Source organism: Theropithecus gelada, chromosome 13 (genome assembly GCF_003255815.1).
Source record: "Theropithecus gelada isolate Dixy chromosome 13, Tgel_1.0, whole genome shotgun sequence".
Lineage (NCBI taxonomy): Eukaryota > Metazoa > Chordata > Mammalia > Primates > Cercopithecidae > Theropithecus > Theropithecus gelada.
Window position 1 is genome coordinate 32,206,612 of NC_037681.1, and position 20,682 is coordinate 32,227,293.

The window sequence follows — 20,682 nt, forward strand, 5'->3', positions numbered from 1 at the left end:
TCTGAGTGTTATCTCATGGGGCAGGATCTGCGAGTGTCCAGTCCTTACAGGTGAGGCCAGATTGTCACAGTCAGGAGACCCCAGGAGAGTCCCCGGAGGTCCTGATGTGGGCTCTGAGGGTACATGTCGAGGCCCGTCGGGCTGGCATCATGACCCAGGGACTCTTTTCCTGGACAGAGGAGATTCTTAGTGTCTGATGTCTGCTGGGTTTCGGTTTGGTTCAGGGTAAATAGAAGCTCCCAGGGAAGGAGCAGGCATGGCTCCGGGCCAGGGAGATGGTCAGAACCACGGTCAAGGCTCAAGGTACAGCCCAGCTGCCAGAGCCGGTCAAAGAACTGAGAACGTCCAGGGCTGAGGTCTGGGCCTCCTGACCCTACCACCTTCTCCTCTGCTCTGATCCGGGTGCGGCTGCCCCAGTGCGGTGAGAACAGTGCCATTCCTGCTTCCGATTGTGGTGGAGGCGGCCCCATTTTCGAAAGGGCCCTGTGCTTCCTATTCACGACCTTATCAGTCCCCATGACCACCCTAGGAAGCAGATGTGGTTATTATCCCCATGCTAGAGGAGGGAGCTGGGGCCTGGGAGGTGAACCGCTTGCCCAGGGTCAGCCCAATAATCATGATTTCAGCCAAGGGAGCCTGGCCTCTGTGCCATGCGTAGCTGTGACTCTACCTGTGCAGATGCACGTGCATGCTGTTTTCACCCCTACTCCCTGTGTGAACGTATGTGCCCCAACTAAGGTACATGTCCCCTAGCATCCTCAGACTTGTCCTGGCCTCCCTGCATTGCTGCGCAGACACCGCCCTCCAGATAAAATGGCGCGACCTTTACAAATACATTTTATAGGATTGTCTGCACAATTGGAATGCACAAACTCTCAGAAAACACTTGTGAGTGAGCGAATGAAAGGTAGGCCTAATTTTGAGCTGATCTGTCTTTTTCTTTTTCCCTGATCCTCTACAATTGCTGTCACAGATGCATTCCTGGAGCAAGCTGTGTCGTATCAACAGTTTGTGGACAACCCCGCTATTATCGATGACCCCAATCTCGTGGTAAAGATTGGGAGTAAGTAAGTACCTCTTGAAAGTCACTTTGGCAGTAGCATGATACTGTTTCTGTTTCATGTTTTCAAATAGACCTAGACATTAAGCCTTAGAAATATATAAAATCAAGACTTTGCTACATTGCTTTATTATGCCTTCACTGTGGTCCGAGTTCCATGCCCATAGAACTGGCAATACAGCTGATAGGTTCCGATAGCCCTCAGTCCTGTGAGTTTTAGTATTTATCTCTACTAGTTTTTTTTTTTTTTTTTGAGACGAGGTGTAGCTCTGTCTCCCAGGCTGTGTGCAGTTGTAGCTCACTGTAGCCTTGAACTTGTGAGCTTAAGAGATCCTCCCACCTTGGCCTCCCAAAGTGCTGGGATTTCAGGTGTGAGCCACTACACCCAGCTCGATGTTCTTATTGAATGTGAATAGTCACACTCTGCAGCACATGGGTATATCAGAGTAGCCTACATCTCTACCCTTTTGAAAAACTTCATTATTGGCCGGTCGCAGTCGCTCACGCCTGTAATCCCAGCACTTTGGGAGGCTGAGGCGGGCTTATCACGAGGTCAGGAGATCGAGACTATGCTGGCTAAAACGGTGAAACCCCGTCTCTACTAAAAAAAAAACAAAAAATTAGCTGGGCATGGTGGCAGGCACCTGTAGTTGCAGCTATTTGGGAGGCTGAGGCAGGAGAATGGCCTGAACCCGGAAGGTAGAGCTTGCAGTGAGCTGAGATGAAGCCACTGCACTTCAGCCTAGGTGACAGAGCGAGACTCTGTCTCACAAAAAAAAAAAAAAGAAAACTTCATTATCTGAGGGCAAGGGATGTACAGTTATTTTTGCAGACTGTTAGCAAGCTTTTCTGCCTTAAGCCATGGATGTTTTACACCTAGTTGCCTTTTCCTTAACGTGTGGCAAGAAATACCCCAAGCACATTGTGGTTTGGTGCAGCAGCTGTACTGTGGGATTTGGGCTGCTGGCATGTCCAACTGTCTGCCCTGCTGGCACGGCTGCTGCTGGGCCCTCACTAGTGGCTGGGGTGAGGTGGACGGGAGCCTCTGCCTGGGGGAGAGGAGGGGGCTAGCAAGAGTATTGAGCTCTTTAAGGACCTCGCTGGGGTCCTGAGCTTTCCTTGACTACTTTATATGACATTGGAAAGGTTTTCAGTCTGAGCCTCGGTTTTTTGACATCTGTTTCATTGTTTTGTGTTAGATACTATAATTGGACAACAGCAGCACCCCTCCTCCTGGCAATGCAGGCCTTCCAGAAACCTTTGCCAAAGGTGAGCTTTAACATGAGAAAGAAAAGGGGATGCTAGAAATGATGAATAGTTTAATCTGGGTGATTGGAATTTCACTTTTATTGTGGAAACCACAGAGTTAATTCCACTGTGCTGTTTTGAAGTTCGTGAGCATACAGGCCAGGAGTTTCAGATCTCTCTCTTGCACCGTGCACGTGGTTCCCCCTCCTCCTTATCGAGGCAAAACCTGCCAATCATGGACCAAAGATTCCTTTCTCAATATCTGCCGTGCAAGGGGCACAGGTGGAGGCTGAGCAGACGGGTGCCAGGACCTCAGAGCCCAGTGAGGACAAAGGGAGATGAGTGTCACCCTGGAAGGGGTGGAGCAGGCATCGAGGTCAGGCGCAGGTGTCCGTGCCAGTGTCAGGTGCTGCTTAGCCAGGAAGCCGGCCCCATGCCTGATTCTCTGAGGCTGGAGCCAGTACAGGGCCTGGGCAGCTCCCAGTCTGCAGGGGAGAGTAGGTAAGTGGCCGCAGGGAAGAGGTAGGAGGGCAGCCACACCACCTGCCAGCCTGCAGTGTTCTCATCCTCCCCAAAACAATTCACCAGACAGTCAGCCGGGAATTGTTAATTTTCAATGATAGATCTTCCTACTAGATTATACGTTTTTTGCTGCAGAGACTGCCTTAGACTTGTTTGTATCCTTTGTGTGCTTAGCAAGCTTTTGTGTGCCTTAGGATGTTGCAGTCAGTCAGCCAGTTCTAATACTTGAGATTCTTGAAGGTCTAATCGGACTTTGTTGAGTCTAGGCTTACTTCTTCCTGGGTTTGCGTATGTGTGTGTGTGCGCCTGTGCCTATGTGTCAGTGTGTGTGCATGTGCGTGTGTGCATATGTGCATGTGTGTGCATTTGCATGTGAGCATGTGCACACGTGTGTGTGGACGTGTGTATGTGTGCATACTTGTGCAGGTGTGTGCGTGTGTGTATGTGCACATGTGTACATGTGTGTGTCTGTGTGTGTGTGTGTGCATGCGTTGTGTTTTGAGGACTGTAATCTCATGTTGGATGGTGCTTTATCTGTGGGTACCTTTGTGGACTGGGCTGAGGGCATGTTCTCCAGAGTGGTTTTTATTTTGTCCCTGCCATGGTATCCATGGCCTGGGACACATTTTTATGTCACTGTTCTCAACATTTACAAATCCGTAAGAAAAAAGCCCATTGCAATAGCAATATAGCTAAAGGATTTATTTATTCACTGAAAAAGAAATCCACATAGGCTCTGAAACTTAAATTAGTTCTTGTGATATGCATGCTAAATCTTTTTACAAGTCAGTAACTTTTGACTCTATATATGGCATTTCTCTAATATAGACATTATTTTTAAATGTAGAATTTGCCCATCTTATCTTTTATGGCTGTTGGGTTTTGTATCATACTTAAAATGGCCCTGCTTCCCCATTTCCAAAACTTGTGAAGATAGGCCTTATATTTTCTTTTTGTGCTTTCTTGTATATGGGGTGTATTTTTACAAGTTTTGGAAATTTTGAAAGATTTTAAAATCTTTCATCCATCTAGATTTTATTTTGAGCTTAATGAGGGAGGTATTGGGAACCAAACCAGTTTTTTTTTTTCCTAGGAAATTCTTGAATTGGTGAAGATGCTTTTTGTTTTAGGAAACAGAATGACTAAAAGTGGCTTAAGTAATAATCTCATATGACAAGGATCTTGGAGGTTGACAGTTTCAGGCTTGATGAATTTGGGTTAGCTTCTTTGTGATTTTCTCAGCTTTTCCTTGATGGTCACAAGATGGCTGCCCTACAGATCATCTCCTCATACCGCCACATCTGAAACGGGAGGGTGGGGGCAGCTCGCTTGTATTTCATTGGCCAAAGTTGGTCGCATGATTGCCTCTAAAGCAGTTCTTGGCAAAGCAATGAAATGACAGTGAATGGCTTCGACCATTGAGGTGCATCCTCTGGAGTTGAGCCAGCCTTCTCCACATGCATTGCAGCCTGATTCTTGAACAGTTTCAGATCTGTCAGCAAGAAAGGGGAGGCAGGTGAGCTGCTCACAGGATCTGACATGGCTACTGAATTATCCCAGGACCGTGTATTAACTAACCCTATCCTCCAGGGTCTGACATGGCTACTGAATTATCCCAGGACCATGTGTTAACTAACCCTATCCTCCACTCAGAGGCACTTACAACTTCACCTTCTGTTACATTTCTCTGTGAATTTAGATTTATTTCTGGACTTTTGTTTTCTGTTCCTGTGATATGTGTCCTTGTATACCAACACTGCATTCTTTTAGTATATTTAGGTATATTTTAATATCCAATAGTGCTTGTTCTACTTACTACTCTTCTACCTGAGAATTTTCTAGGCTATTTTTGTTTGTTTTTCAAATGAACATTAGAACAAGTTTGTGAAGGACTGAAAATACTCCTGTTTGTTTTTTTCCTTTCTTTGGCTTGCTTGCCTTTTTTTTTTTTTTTTTTTTAAATTGTGGTTTTGTTACATTTATGAGTAGATTTAGGGGAAATAGGGTCATTGACAGCTTTATGAATTGTCCTATTTATGAACTAGATGTGAGTGGTTTGTGTTTTACTGCAGTTGGGTTTTCTTTTGTGTCAGATAGAGATCTTTTAAGCTACATAGTAAATTACTTACCTATCTGCTTCCCTGCACCCTGTTAGACTGAATCTTTCAGCTTAAGTCTTTCTTTCGTTACTAGCTGAGGTGTCAGCTACTTGAAAGTTCTGTAAATTGAGGAAGGGACATTACATGACTTTTACCTTGGTCCTAGAATTAACCTCAAGATAGATAGATATTTTGTTCTTTGGAAAAAACGTAGAAAATTATCAATTCATATTTAATCTCCCCATTAAACTCATTTGCCTAAGTTAAAAGTATAAATTTTCTTTTTAATACTTGAGATTTAAAATCAAATGTACCTATTAATGTAAATGTTTAGAAATTTACACTTCATAAAAATCCTATGCATTTTACCTTTTGTTGAAAACTGTTTTATCCTCTACCCCATATTAATCATTTCATATTTTATTTTATAATCATATTGAGAGTAATAATAACCAGTTAGCCACTTTAATTTGAAAACTTCCAGTCTTACTAATCACTAATGATTTCTAATGCTTTCTTTTTCTGTTGTTGTTGTTGTGTTGTATTTTATTTGTTGTTTGTTTATTCCTTTAACATCTTCTTAAGTCTTCATGCTTAAGTTACCTTCATGTAATTTTGGACGCCATTAGGTTTTGCTTCTCTAAAATTTTTAACCCACAAATAGTATGTTGTGTTTTCTCTGATTTTTTTTTTTTTTTTAAATCTTACTTTAATTTGCATGTATGTTTCTTTTGGTTTGAATGTGCTAAGTTGATCTTTTTTTGTTCCATTATTTATGTTACCATCCATTTAAAACAGGCCACTGTGGAATCTATCATGAGGGATAAAATGCCCAAAAAGGGAGGAAGATGGTGGTTTTCATGGAGGGGAAGAAACACCACGATCAAGGAGGTAAGCCCAGAAGACAAAGCAGTGCTCACACTTAGCAAGTTTTGGTTTTGTGTAGTGAGATTGGTTTTCATGTAGTTACATCAGAGAAATGAACATAGGCCCTAGTGCTGAGTTTTCATGAGCCAAGTCTGCCATGAAGCAGGGCTGGGGCTTGCGGAACTTGGGGAAGGTGGGGAGGAAGGTCAGGAGCCAGCAGCATAGGTCACCCCCTGGCTCTGTAACCGTTAGGAGACTGTGGTCAAGTCACTCCCTTATGGTAAGATTTCGTCATCTATAAAAGAAGGGATTCACCTTGGGAATTCAGTTTCTTAAGAAATTAAATATCTTCCTTCTGCTTGTGGAGACAATTTTTTTTTCTTTTTCTTTTTCTCTCCTCCGCTCCCCTCTCATCCCCTCCCCTCCTCTCCCCTGCTTTCTTTTTTTGAAATGGGCTCGCTCAGTCACCCAGGCTAGAGTGCAGTGGTGCAATCTCAGCTCACTGCAACCTCTGCCTCCCTGGCTCAAGCAATCCTCCCATCTCAGCCTCTAGAATAGCTGGGATTACAGGCGTGCACCACCACACATGGCTAAGTTTTGCATTTTTAGCGGAGTTGGGTTTCACCATGTTGCCCAGGCTGGTCTCAAACTCCTGGGCTCAAGTGATCTGCCTGCCTAGGCCTCTGAAAGCATTGACATTACAGGCGTGAGGCACCACGCCTTGCCTGTGAGGACAATTTTAATGAGGTATATATACTTATAGCAGTTGACTAATTCTCTGAGTCCTTTCACTGAAATGGAATGTCTGAAGGTCCATGGCTTTGGCCTTACTTATGAGTGCCTGTGATTTCTTTAAGATCTTCGTTGCCTTCTCCTATTTCTTGAAGCACTTGCTTCGCTTGGCTCCCAGGCCCCTGTGTCCACCTGGGCCTCCTCCTCCCGGCAGGCTGCTCCCGCTCTGGCTTAGTCACCTCTAGGAGGGTCCTCAAAGCTCATGTTAGGCCACCTTTTCTCCTTTTACTTCTTACTTTTCCTTTCTGCCCATGCGATGACTCCATTGTTGTCTCCAAACCGGACATTCTTTTCTACTCCACATCCATTTATCAAGTAGCCAACTAAGCAGACATTGTCCTGTGGATGCCTCAAGGTATTTCAAACTTAACACTTCCAGAGTTGAACTCACGGGATTCTTGCGAGTTCTTCCATCATTGGGGCCGTAGTCAGAAAATGGCACCACTGTCCATCCGTGGGTGAGATTCATGCTTTTAGCCTCACTCCCACACCAGGTCCTATAAGTTTTCAATCCTAAATACTTATCTGACGTGTCCATGTCTCTCCAGCTCCACTCCCACGAATCTGCACTACCGTCATCTCTCCCAGAGGTGCTTCCAGATGGTCTCTTTGCACCCATCCTCACCCTTGCTTCTTCATTCTCTGTACTGCGGATACATTGGTCTCTTTAGGGGACTGCTGCCATTTATGTTGCTTCTTGCTTAAAGCCTTACTGTGGTTCCCCAGGGCTCTTATAATGAAGGCTGGTGTCCTTACCACGACCTACAGTGGTTGTATGTTCTAGCTCCTGCCTGCCTCTTTAATCTCATCTTTGCTGTTTTCCTCTGCTCTCTGTGCATTAGCTTCAATGGCTGGAGGTACCTTCTACCCTGGGGGCTTTGCACATGCTGTTTTCATTACGTAGTATCCTGTGGACCCCTCTCCCCTGCTTCGCTTAGCTAACTAGCAGATCCAGTAGCCCTTTCTCTGCATGTGAGTCTGGTCTGCTGTCCTCTGCCTGTGAACTTTTCCTCCATAAATGTTGTCATAGTTGATAATTATATAATCACTAGTGTGACTATGTGATGAACCTTTCCTTTCTGTCTAGACCCAAAACTCCATGAGGCAGAGACCATGTATGGCTCTGATTGCTTTGGTGTTCTTGGCCCCCATATTGGACCCAGAGTAGGGGTTCAGCAAATATTTGTTGAGGGTGTGCTGATTACTCTCGGAAAGTAGTATGAAGAAGCCACAGGGACAACAGTCAAATTGGTTATTTTAATCATAAACTGCCATGAACTCTATGTATGCCATTAGTTGAAAGGGAAAACATTTGCTGGAAGAGTTTTATCAAGATATAGTTGTTCTTTGACGTTTTCTGTTAGCATATCTGTGGTCTTCTTATCAGTTTTACTGATCTCCAAGGGCTACAGACAAATGAGTGCAAATATATATGCTTTATACTAGAGGCCATAAAGCATGAAGGGCCTCTCTAGTTTTCTTACTAGAGAGCAGAATGTTCTAGAATTTAAGGTGGAAGTATATTTCAGTGACTTCTTTGTAGAATATCCAAATTCTCACCAGTTTGAATTAAGTGAAGTGCTGCTATAAAGTAAGGAACAATTATGAAATTAAGTGTTTCTTTAAAAATCTAAAACATACTTATTTCAGTTAGATATATATTTGGGAAATAGTCTAAGAAGAAATTGCTAATAGTAGTGGCTAAGTCACATGATAAATAGATAAAACATAACTGGACACATTATATCAGTTATTTGTGTGCTTATTAAAAAACCTAAAGGATATTTGAAATTAGTTCATGCTAATCGTATGTTAAGACAGTCACCCTATTATGTTGTTTGTATTGTTCCTTTTCTTTATTAAAGGACCGTAGTAGAAATTGTTAACCTATCTCCTGATGAAACGAGCACGGATAAAGAGATTTAGTCATTTACCCCTGGTCCCTTGGCATTTCTCTCTGGTCTCTTCTGTCCATAGGGCCATTGCCCATCTCCGTCCTTCCTTGCCTGCTGTGTGCCTAGCTTTGTGTTTCAGACACAGAGTCTCCTTTAGTCCTCATAGCAGTGTTAGGAGATGGAGAATATCACCCCTGTTTCACAGATGAGGAAGCGAAGTTCTGAACAGTTAAATGACTTGCCCAAAGTTTGTAAGCAAGAGAGACAAGACTGGGCCCAGGTGTTCTCTTAGAAATCCAAGGTTCTTTCCAGTACACCAACAGAGGATTTTCTAGTAAGAGTATGTGATCTTGGAAAAGAAGAAAATGCTTTCACATCTTCCCCAGGCAAAATATGGTATGAAAATATTTTCAAGCATTTCTATCAGCAATTTCAAGAAAATATTTTGAAAGGCCCCCAGAATCCAAGCAGCCCTTGATCAAGCGTTTGCATAAGCTACAGTGATGATGGAGTTTGGTTTGGTGCCACAAACACTCACGGATAACAGACTCATTTCTGTCAAAAATATTTCTTGGTTTAATCGTATACTTCTTAGCAAAGGAGCGATCAGGACCCACTGAAATAAACAAAGCCAGAGACTCCTGGGGCGATCGCTAGGGTGGGCGTCCTTGGGGAAGGGTCTACCTTCAGGGATCCTGCATTAAGGAAGCCCATGGGAAAACACCAGCTGCCTGCAAGCCCCTTCTCTGTGGTACTTCTGTGACTTTCTTTTCTCCTTCTCTAGGAGAGTAAGCCAGAGCAGTGCTTGGCTGGCAACGGACATAGCACCGGAGAGCAACCACCGCAGCTCAGCATGGCCACCAGGTGCGGTAGGAGGCTTCTTGGGATGTTGCAGTGTCCAAGTTCATGGCACATGCCGCCTGGATGCCCCTAGGGTTCACACGGTTCCAACTCTGGCTCTGTGATTCACTTGGTGACCTAGAGCAATTTATTTAACTTGGTTTTCCCATGAGCAAAATGGATGCAGTTGCTCCCTTAGATAGCTAATTTGCAAAATAAATGTGAGCCTTAAGTGAGATAATATAACTAGAGCATTTCTCATGGTCCTGGCATGTGATTGTCCTTTATACAAAGATGATGATGATGATGACAATAATGACAATAGTAACAGTGAGAATAATGTCAGTGATGACAGTAACATAATAGCCCTAACGATAACATGGAAATAAGTTTCACTTCTGAAGGAACTTGCCTTTCTCTGCAATTTAAATGCTGACCAGGACTTATGTTGATACTTTTAACGTGGATTCATGTTCACTTGGCGTAGGAGAGGTTAGATTTTGATGATACTGATCAGTATTTGTGGTTTGTCTTCAGGTTAATCTCTTTGTATGGGGTTGGAGGTGACTCTGAGGACAGTCCAATTATACACTAATTATGATGCAGGTATCATATACTGACACTGGATGATTTGCTCTGTACCATCTTTTACTTATTACTTCATGTTTACAGTATTTCCGTGCTTAAGAAATCCAGGATTCCATTTCTTATTTAGCAGACAGAAAGTGCTAACAGATTAATTGGGGCCAGATCCACATCTTACTCGTTGTTGTATCTTGGAGGCCACTGCCCCGCAGAGTAGCCTTTCCAAAGTGTTGCTCAACCATCACTGAACCACTGAGGCTTTCTCCATGTGTTGTTGATTTATGGGAGAGGCAGGCGTGGATTTCCATTCCCCTGAATCCTGGCCATGGCTCTGCGTCTTAAACAATTTTACATCTAGGAGTCTTTACTACAAACAGAAACCCACGTGGGAGGCAGGTAGGAAACGATCTGATTTCTTTATTGTTCTCTGTGGAGAAGAACAGGGTGGAGACGAGTCTGTGGGACCTGGCAGGGCTGAGTTTGAATGTGCCTGTGAATGGCCTGGCTCGCTCTCGCCTGGGATGCTCTTGAAGGGGAATGTTTCCGTTTCCCCTGGTGGTGTCCCAGGTGCCTCCTCGCTGACCCACCCCTGGTCTGTGCTTCGCAGGCACAAGAAAGAATGGGAAGGCACCAGGGTCTCGACATTTCCCAGCTGGGAATTCTGAGTTTGGCTGTGAGTGCGCTTGGAAGGGAAAAGGCAGGTGTGTTGAGGATGGAGCCCAGGCCAAGAACATGCCACCCTCTGAGTGATCCGTCAAGCAGCCAGCATGGAAACCAGACATTTTTAAAATAAGTGGTTGTTTACTCTGCAAGCTGTAGCGGAAGCAGCCGACTTTAGAGTCAGGCAGGTCTGGTTTGGAATCCCAGCTGTGCTCCTTGGTAACCACTGGACCTCGGGCAAGCTCCCTGACACATCTGAGCAAAGATGCCAGTGCCACCGTCAGTGCCCAGACAGGCTGGGATGGAGCTGACCTGGAGGCTGCGTGGAGGCACACTACCCCGAAAGAGGCACACAAAGAAAGATGCAAAACTGGGTGCTCTCAGCAACTTAAACCAACTTAAATAGCTACACTAGAAATGCCCCATTTTCCTGGAATTCATTTTAATAACCTTCTCTGTCTTGGCAATAATTTCTAAACACAAGAGGTAGCACAGAGCAGGATGTAGAGCAGGGACCTTGTCCAACAGCCTTCAGTGTGATCTTTGGCAAATTAATCCACCTCTCAGCGTCTCCATCTGTGAAATGGGATTAAGAGTAACACCGATGCAGTAGACCCCATCTCACTGGGTCTTTGCGGCAACTTCATGAGAAAATGATCCAGAGTGCAGAAACCGATCGGGGAGGGTGGCTCTGTGGTCACCTGGAGGACACGCGTTCAGTCCCAAACCATAGAGTTTCAAGTATTTTAACATAGACTCTGAGGGCTAAATGCGAGATGTCTGCCAAGTCCTTCCCGCCCTCTGGCAGTGCCCAAGGCTGTGGGAGCTCACCTCTTGCATTAGCATGACCTGGATGTGAGACATGGAGTCAAAGGAGATCATTTAGGAACTTTAAAATGTATTGACTGTCCTATTGGATTTCACACTTGCATGGGGATTGTGCCCCTTCGTTTTGGCCAATTTGTCCCATTGGAAACAGGCATATTTACCCAGTGCCTGTACCCCCATTGTATCTAGGAAGTAACTCACTTGCTTTTGATTTTACTGGCTCATAGGTAGAGGGGACCTGTCTCAGATGAGACTTTGAACTGTAGACTTTGAGTTAATGCTGAAATGAGTTAAGACTTGGGGGGACTGGGCCGGGCACGGTGGCTCACGCTTATAATTCCAGCACTTTGGGAGGCCGAGGCGGGCAGATCACCTGAGGTCAGAAGTTCGAGACCAGCCTGGCCAACATGGTGAAACCCCGTCTCTACTAAAAATATAAAAATCAGCCGGGCATGGTGGCGTGCGCCTGTAATTCCAGCTACTCGGGGGATACTGAGACAGAAGAATCGCTTGAACCCAGGAGGCAGAGGTCACTGCAGTGAGCCAAGATCGTGCTACTGCACTCCAGCCTGGGTGACAGAGAAAGACTTCATCTGAAGAAAAAAAAAAAGACTTTGGGGGACCTGTTGGGAAGGCATGATTGGTTTTGAAATGTGAAAAGATGAGATTTGGGAGGGTCTAGGGGCAGAATGATATGCTTTGGTTCTGTTTCCCCACCCAAATGTCCCAAATTTGAATTATAATCCCCAAATCCCCACGTGTCAGGGGTGGGATCGGGTGGAGGGAATTGGATCAGGGGGGCCGTTTCTCCCATGCTGCTGTTCTCGTGATCATGATTGAGTCTCGTGCGATCTGATGGTTTTACAAGCATCTGGCATTTCCCCTGCTTGCACTCACTCCGTCCTGCTGCCCTGTGAAGAAGGTGCCTGCTATTCCTTTGCCTTCCGTCATGATTGTAAGTTTCCTGAGGCCTCCCCAGCCATGTGGAACTGTGATTCAATTAATACCTCTTTCCTTTATACATTACCCAGTCTTGGGTATTTCTTCATAGCAGTGTGAGAACAGACTAATATAGCCAGTCTTAGACCTAGGGGAAGATGGGCCTGAGGGTCAGAGTTAGGTTTACAAGGGAAGGAAGAGGACAGCCACTGGGAGGGGCCCATACACAGCGGGCACAGTGGCATCGCTGGTGCCAGCACTGCTCTTACTCTTACTCCTTCTAGCCATAGCAGGCAGGACTCCAGGAGAGTGGGGAGAGCAGTGAGACACTTCTTTGGAACCTCAGCTCTTGCAGTTTACTTGGGGTGTCACGGATTTTTCTCACTGTCCGATACAATCATATTCAAATGTGGGCAAAAAATGCTTTTCCCCGTCAAATAGAAACAGCTGGACCATTCGCTATTCTGAGTTAGTCACACTATGGTTCGTCATCAAACCTGAAAAATTAAGAATTGGTTCTTGTGAAAAAGAAAGATTTTGAAAAGAATATAAAGTTCTCTTGAAAAATGTAAACGTTTTAATTTGTACTGGCATCTCAGACTTTGAGTCTCCTTATTAGAGTCATGCAGTTAACTAAAAAAAAAAAAAAGGTGTCAGAATGTTTTCCTAATTGACAGACTTGATTGACGTAACAGTCCCCGAAGTCCCATAATTGAGCAAACAGCTTGTCACCATACAAATAATTAAAATACCATTTGAAAAACGTACACTGACAAGTGCTAACTTAGATGTTGTTCACAGCTACTCTTCTGTGCACACATTTTCAAATGACATGAGCCCTTTTGTTTTGTTTTGTTGCTTCTTGCAGATACTGTAAAGCAAGCAACATTTAATGAGCCATTGTAAGGGGTGGGGTGGGGGCCTCCGAAAAGGAGGCATTTTATTCTGTGCAGGGTGGCGCAATCTGGGATGTGGCAGCCGCAAATGACCGTGTACTTGCCCTAAGCCGAAACCACCAACAGCCAACTGCACATCTCGCATTTTAGTCTTTGTATCTGTGTTTTCCTTTCTGTGTTCCTTCAAACATGGCATGCTGCACAAATTTAGTGGGTTTTTTTTTTTTTTTTTTAAAGCAGCAGATGGAAATCACAGCCATTCCGCCTTGCCTCCTCATCCCGCCGGCAGAGGTACACATCAATCTGTTGTCACCAAGAGCTTTGCTTCACATTTGGATCTCATTTCACTCCAAACTGTTTGGTTGGAACATAAACATTTTCCCATTCAATGAGGGGCCTGTAGCCTCTTTCTTCTTCTGCTTGACAAGGAAATCTGCACCGCCCCCTGTCCCTAGCAGCGTTTGCCAGGCTGTACTGGCTCCAGGACCACATTTACACTGAAAACCTCCAGGTTGTTGGTTCAGAAGAACCAGCCTGGTTCATAGGGTCCGTAGGTGTCAGAACTCGAAGGGACTTTGGTCGGACCAGGTCATTTTACAGAGGAACCCACTGAGGCCCAGGGAGGAATGTTTTAGGATGCGGCCTTTGCTGGGGCTTATGTCTGGGTCTCCCGGTCCAGGTTTCTCCAGCCTGTTACCTGCCTGCATCCTGAAGTTTTGAGTGGATGTGGTTCAGTTGTTCCTCTGCATTTTAAGATAAGAAATCAAGGCTGAAAGATGAAGTGATTTCTCCAAGGTAATACAGCCTGAAGTTACCAAGGGCTGGAAATCTGTGTTTTTCAGAGTCTAACTGCTGTGCCATCTCCACGCTACCTAGAATCAGAATCAGCCCCCAGTGTCATGGCATTGTTCCATCCACGTGTAGCTTAGCTCCGCCACAGACCAACCACAGTTCTAGCCGATGCTCTGTTCTCCTTCAACTCAGCCTCCTGTTGCCATGGCATATTCCCCCAGGACTCTGTCCCAGTGATCTCTAAATCTTTGTCTTCAGCCCAGGTCTCTGTGTTGTGATTTAGACACAAGCCCTGTGTGAGTAGGAATAGGTTATTTGCTGTGCCATTGATGCGTGGCATGGTATGCTTGAGTGTTGGTTGAACGAGCTCTGGGCCAGCAGCCCGAAGCCCACAGACCTCCCTTTCCTGGGGCCCAGGGAGCAGGTGCTTAGGCAGGGCCTGCTCATTCTAGGACTGGAAGGAGCCAGGTCTCCACACAAGTGCGTTAGAAACACCACAGAAGTGAGGGTGCTGTGGAACACTGTCCTCCTTCACGTCTCCCCAGTATTGGGCAGTACTGCGTTGTAGGGATCTCTTTTTTTTCTCTTTTGAGACAGGGTCTTACCCTGTCACCCAGGCTGGAGTGCAGTGGCGCATTCTTGGCTTACTGCAACCTCTGCCTCCTGGGTTCAAGTGATTCTCTTGCCTCAGCCTCCCAAGTAGCTGGGACTACAAGCATGCGCCACCATGCCCAGCTAATTTTTTAATTTTCTGTAGAGATGGGTTTTGCCGTGTTGGTGAGGCTGGGAATCACTTCTCATATGAACACTTACGGGGTCCGAAAGCTGTAGGTTGCATAGGAGATCTTAAGGGAGGCAAGGGCGGGGGAAACAGGAGGCAGTAGGATGAGAGGAAGTTAGCACTGAGAGGAGAGAGTTTATTGACATAAAAAGATAAGACACACACTGGTACATCTCTTGTGAAATTCAGATCCTTTGCCCACTTTTAAACGGGATTATTGGTTTCTCTGCTGTTGAGTTGTTTGAGTTCCTTGTATGTTCAGGGTATCAGCCCCTTGTTGAATGAGGAGTTTGCACGTGTCTTCCCCATTTAACGGGTTGTCTCTTTGCTCTGTTGATTGTTTCATTTGCTGGGCCGTAGCTGTTGAATGTGATATAGTCCCATTTGCTCAACATCACTAATCAGGAAAGTGCAAATCAAAACCACAGTGAGATAGCATCTCACCCCAGTTAGCATGGCTACTATCAAAAACACAAAAAATAACAAATACTCCGAAGGATGTGGAGAGAAGGGAACTCTTAAACACTGTTGGTGGGAATGTGAATTAGTACAGCTATTATGGGAAAACAGTAGGAGATTTCTTAGAAAACTAAAAATAGAACTACCATACAATCCAGCAATCCTGCTACTGAGTATTTATCCAAAGGAAGGGAAATCAGGATGTCAAAGGGATGCCTGCACCCCCATGTTTATCACAGCACTATTCACAGGAGTTGAAATATGGAACCAAGCTAAGTGTCCATCAATGGATAAATGGATGAAGAAAAATGTGATACATATACACAGTGGAGTACTATTCAGACATAAAAAAGAATAAATCCTGTCATTTGTGGCAACATAGGTGGAATTGGAGGTCATGATGTTAAGTGAAATAAGCCAGGCACAGAAAAACAAATATCACGTGTTCTTAAGCATATGTGGGAGCTAAAAATGTTGACCTCATGGAGGTAGAGGGTAGAATGGTGGTTACCAGACCTGGGAACGGTAGAGGGGAGAGGCGCATGAAGAGAGGTTGGTTAATGGGTACAAACATACAGTTAGATGAAAAGAATAAGTTTTGGTGTTTGATGGCATAGAATGATTATAGTTAACAGTAATTATAAATTTCAAAATAGCTAGAAGAGAAGATTTGGAATGTTTTCAACACAAAGAAATGATAACAGTTTGGGGTGATGGATATGCTGATTACCCTGGTTTGATCAGGGTATGCATGATATTTTGATAAATGCAAATGTATGCATTTATCAGAATATTACATGTACCCCATAAATATGTACAATTAATATGTCAATAGAAAAATAAAAAATAAAACAAACAGTTAAAAAAAAATGAGCTGGAGCTCTGTGTATACGCTAACCTTGCCGAGAGGAAGGTGCCGAGCCAGAAGCTTTGTAGGAAGGCAAAGTACCGGAGGGCTTGGGATGTGCTGCTTTCGGGGCACTCAGCCTTTTCCATTTAGTCTAAGGCATTTACTAAGCGCTTCATATAGCATTGAGGCATTTTCAAAGATAGTGGTCCTGGAAGGCAGAGCTAATACTACTGGGTTGGGGATTATGTCATAGCAGGATTTTCACTGAGTGAACAGCTAATTACAGATATACTTTATGTGAACTATTTAAAGAAAACGAGCCTGATTCCCACCCTACACCTTCCAACTCCCCACTGAACAAAAAAGTCTAGAGGAGTTAGGGACACTGAGCTGTATATTCTGAGCAGGGAAGTAAGGCATATTCCTTGCTCATGGGATGACCCTTTGGGGTATCCTGCAGGGTAGAATTGGTGATTCTTCCTTGCTTTCACTGGCACCTGTCCGTAAGTCCCAGAAAGGCCCTAATTCCTTGGAGTTGTATATTTGGCAAACTTTATACAGGCAACTGACGGATGAGTTTGGACTTGTAGAAACTTGGACTCCAAGCGCTTGGCCTGCAGTCACAGATAGGAAGAGAAGAGAGACAGAGAAGACAGTTAGCATCTTTCTAGGCCAAGAGGGAGTTTAACCCTGCTTGTCATGAATAGGAACCTGTTGGCTTAAAATAGTGATTGTAGCTCATCAATAGGCAAGTGAATGAGGAGAGGCAGCCCCCACATGTGTAATGCAAGAGATGCATGAATGGGGATGTAGTGAGAGTTCATTGATAAATTTAGCATCTTATGGTAAATGATCACCCAAGAGACGGGACTCAGGAGAGACTAGATTGACTTAGTCATTGATTAAAGGCTAATGCATTTTTTGTGGCTACCCAGATGCATTTTCTAATTGGTGATGACATCACTGTGTGTTCCAGAGTAAAGCATGAATCATCCTCCAGTGATGAGGAGCGCGCAGCTGCCAAGCCATCAAACTCAGGCCACCTCCCTCTTCTGCCTAATGTCAGCTACAAGAAGACTCTCCGGCTGACTTCCGAGCAGCTTGTGAGTCTCCCATGCTTGCCGTGGCTGTGTTGTAAGCACATGAGGTTTCTGCAGACTCCTAAGGCTGTGTGATGGTTGGGATGTGCCCCTTGTCACCTTTCATCCCAGCGGGCCTGCAGTCCCTCAACTGGGTGCCTGTTGTTTCCATCCCAACTCCAGCACTATCCAGCCTGGGTCCCCAATATGACCTTCCCTTTTGTCTTCTCCTTTTGCTGGCCTTCCTTAGGAGGAAGGCAGCCTGGCAGAGCTAATTCTTCCTGAGGTGTCAATCATGGATAGACTTGAAAATCACTCAAGGGTGTTTTTGCTTCGAGAGAGATGTTTGTTAACTCAAATGCATCTCTTCCATTGGTGGAAATCAAGCAGTTCTGATAGAATTTAGAGAATTTCAGGTAACCAGGGGCATCACCTGGTCATGGTGTCCTTTTATTTTTCCATGTGTGAGACCAGTTTTAATTAAAAGCCCTTTCTTGGATCCCATTGGTCATGGCCAGTGGGCGCCTATCCTTGCTTTTTTTGTGAATCAAGTCTTTTGCATTTCCCCTGAGTTAGTGGGGCGCCTGGTTCAGGCATGAGGGTGTTTACTAGGAAACGATAAGGAACAGGCCCAGACACCCACTCAGGCCATGTGTGGGACCCTGCAGCCTGAGAGTCTCTGTGTGACTCACGGCTCCCACTGGTGACACTGGGGACACCTGCGGTCAGGCAGCCTGGGGGTCTGAATGGCAGGAGTCTGAATGCACCAGGAGTCCTGGCACAGAGACTCAAAACTGCTCCAAAGTCACTTTGCATTTTGAATTTGGTGTGATTTCTTTGGGTCTAGACTATATTCTTCTGGATATGAGGCATGACTGATAACCGAGACTTGTCTTTTTCCAATTTGTGTCAATATAATAATAACTTAAAAACATGGTTATTTAGGGAAATGTATTTTCACACTTGGCTTAAATTTGTCTTCCTGAATCATGACCTTCCTATTTAGTCATGGAGTGGTAAGTGTATCCTATTCCAAAATGGTGATTTATTATGCTGGATAGCCCCGTCATTGAATCCTGGCTAATGACTCTAATCTGAAAATACTGGGTCAAATTAGCATTATCCTGGGAAGTAAAGCAACTCTGTAGCGAGTAGGCACATTGCATTACAAGGGGGCCTGAGAGAGCTGAGGTTTCGTTTTGCCTGTCCAACCCCAGAAAGAACCAGAACAAGGAAGGGTGGGGGAAAGAAGGAATTATACAAGGGCCCAGGACAGCCCCTTGTTTTGAAAGCCAAATGCTGCTTCTCATGGAACAGAATCCAAATGCCCATCCATCAGGGCCTTTCACTCAAGCAGACAAATATTAATGGTTCATGTTCTTCAGAAAAGCTTGAAGTTGAAGAATGGCCCCAACGACGTGGTTTTCAGCGTCACCACGCAGTACCAAGGCACCTGCCGCTGTGAGGGCACCATCTATCTGTGGAACTGGGATGATAAAGTCATCATTTCCGATATTGACGGGACGATCACCAGGTAGGTCCTGCTGACTTGGGGGCCATGGTAGATTTCTTTGCTTCACCGTGCGGTCTCTGGGCCTGGTGTTGGCACCTCCGCTCCCCTCATGGGACTTGCACGGTTCGAATTCTGGTGCAGTTGGAGCTGCTTAGTTTCAGGTCCTTGGTGTCAATCATTGTGTTTAGGGCTGGGTTGTTTCCCTCTAGGGTATTATCTGTCCGACTTGGTTGCTTCTGTGGGGGCTTCTCAAGAGCGTCTTTTCGGAATGGCCTTTTCCTTTGATTCAGCAAGCCAGGCACCTCGATGCATGATCAGACTGGAGGCGTCCTTCCGTGGATTGCCATGTCCCTCCGTCAGCATCGACTTTGATGACTTGAGCCTTGGGCTTTCTATCCAGAAAGAAAGTTGTGGGTCTTTTGTGTGTGTGTGTGTGTGTGTGTGTGTGTGTGTGTTTTTTTTTTAAATGAGGCATGAATGGTGCAATGAACCTGAATGGGAATTTTACTTTATTTTTCTCTTTTTCTCTTCATTTAGATCAGATACTCTTGGCCACATTTTGCCCACCCTTGGGAAGGATTGGACCCACCAGGGCATTGCTAAGCTGTACCATAAAGTGAGCCAGTGAGTACAGAGTGCCTGTTTCCGCCTCCTGCGAACGCTGGTCGTGTGCACCACACTCTGCATGTGGAATCTTTCCTGCCCCAGCATGGGGTGACTTGTAGAGAGGGCTGCACCTCAACCAGGGAGGGGCAGTGGGGGTCAGGGGTGGCAGTGGAGAGTCCAGAGTGAAAGTGAATCCCAGCAACTCTAAATTTGAATTCAATACCAAGAAACAAGGAGCGAAGTATAAGGGAATTGATTACTAGGAGAACACAGATGGTGGCAGCGTTAGGGGTGAGATTGAGGTTTAGTTCATCCTGAGGGATGGCAGAGGTAGCCAGATGAAGAAATAGGAGCTTATATGTTATATATGCCAAGTGATTTTCTGTAGGCTAAAAAGTTGCAGTTTCCAGGCAAGTTTTGTCAGCATTGCAGGCCTTGCGAGCCAACCAGCAGTGTACATAGTGTCCACCTGGTCTGTGGAGTGCTCCAGCAAGCGGCCCAAAACAGAACAGTGCCCACTGTGGGGGCCCTCAGCCCCAGACATCAGGTGGGAGATGGGTTCTCCGGCTGCTGTTCTGTGCTGGGTACATGGGTTACTTCACTTAAATCTTACAGCGATTCTGAAAAGCACATAATACCATTTCTGTGTTTAGATGAGTGAGATTAATGAGAAGAACTAACGTGATTTATCCAAATTCCCATTGCTCTCGTGTGGCTCCAGGGTTCAGAGCCCTGCAGGGATTCTCCACGTCGCCCCGAAACGCCCCCATTCTAGCTTGCCGGGCCCAAGCCTCTCTCCCACTCAGTCATGCCTTCTCCAGCCTTTTGTGGCCTCAAGTCTCCCATGCGAGCGAAATCTCCCCCTCCACAGCATTCTGTTCTCCAGCCAGTTAGAGCTGGAAGGTGCCTCTGCCTGAATCAGGGCAGCGCTGTCTCTCCGTGGTGAGGAGGCTGAGCGAGATACATTCACATGTAGTGAGTGTCAAGATGGAAACCCCAGGCCTGTGGTTCCCAACCTTGTTTGCTCATCTCTAGCCCACATTGGTGATGGTAGGGAATGGGCCACCATCCAGAGCTGTTTCTAGAACTCCGTGAACACAGATGAATGAACTGTATTTCCCTGCCCTGCATTCATCCGTCCAGCATTCCTTGAGGGCCTGTTAGTGCCTCATCCTAGGGCACGTGCCTGGGATTGCCATGAACTAGGTAAGTCTCTGACCTGGGACTTTATGATCCGGTAGAAAAATGGTAGCTTGGAGAGAGAACCTTATATCCTGGTGGGATTAAAAGCTTCAGATTTTGTCGGGCACATGCCTGTAGTCCCAGCTACTTGGGAGGCTGAAGTGGGAGGATTGCTTGAACCCAGGAGTT

The 20,682-nt window shown here is 45.5% G+C and overlaps 1 protein-coding gene across 4 annotated transcripts in view; it reads left to right on the forward strand.

Moving 5' to 3' along the window:
* LPIN1 (lipin 1) overlaps window positions 1-20,682 on the forward strand; it is a 143,228-nt gene that overhangs the window by 101,913 nt on the left and 20,633 nt on the right. For all 4 annotated transcript variants that reach the window (XM_025353947.1, XM_025353946.1, XM_025353948.1 and 1 more), the window contains 7 exons: window positions 974-1,067; window positions 2,260-2,329; window positions 5,728-5,820; window positions 9,268-9,347; window positions 17,090-17,216; window positions 18,578-18,726; window positions 19,243-19,329. In XM_025353947.1, coding sequence (XP_025209732.1) covers window positions 974-1,067; window positions 2,260-2,329; window positions 5,728-5,820; window positions 9,268-9,347; window positions 17,090-17,216; window positions 18,578-18,726; window positions 19,243-19,329 — 700 coding nt within the window. The remainder of the gene's footprint in view (window positions 1-973; window positions 1,068-2,259; window positions 2,330-5,727; window positions 5,821-9,267; window positions 9,348-17,089; window positions 17,217-18,577; window positions 18,727-19,242; window positions 19,330-20,682) is intronic.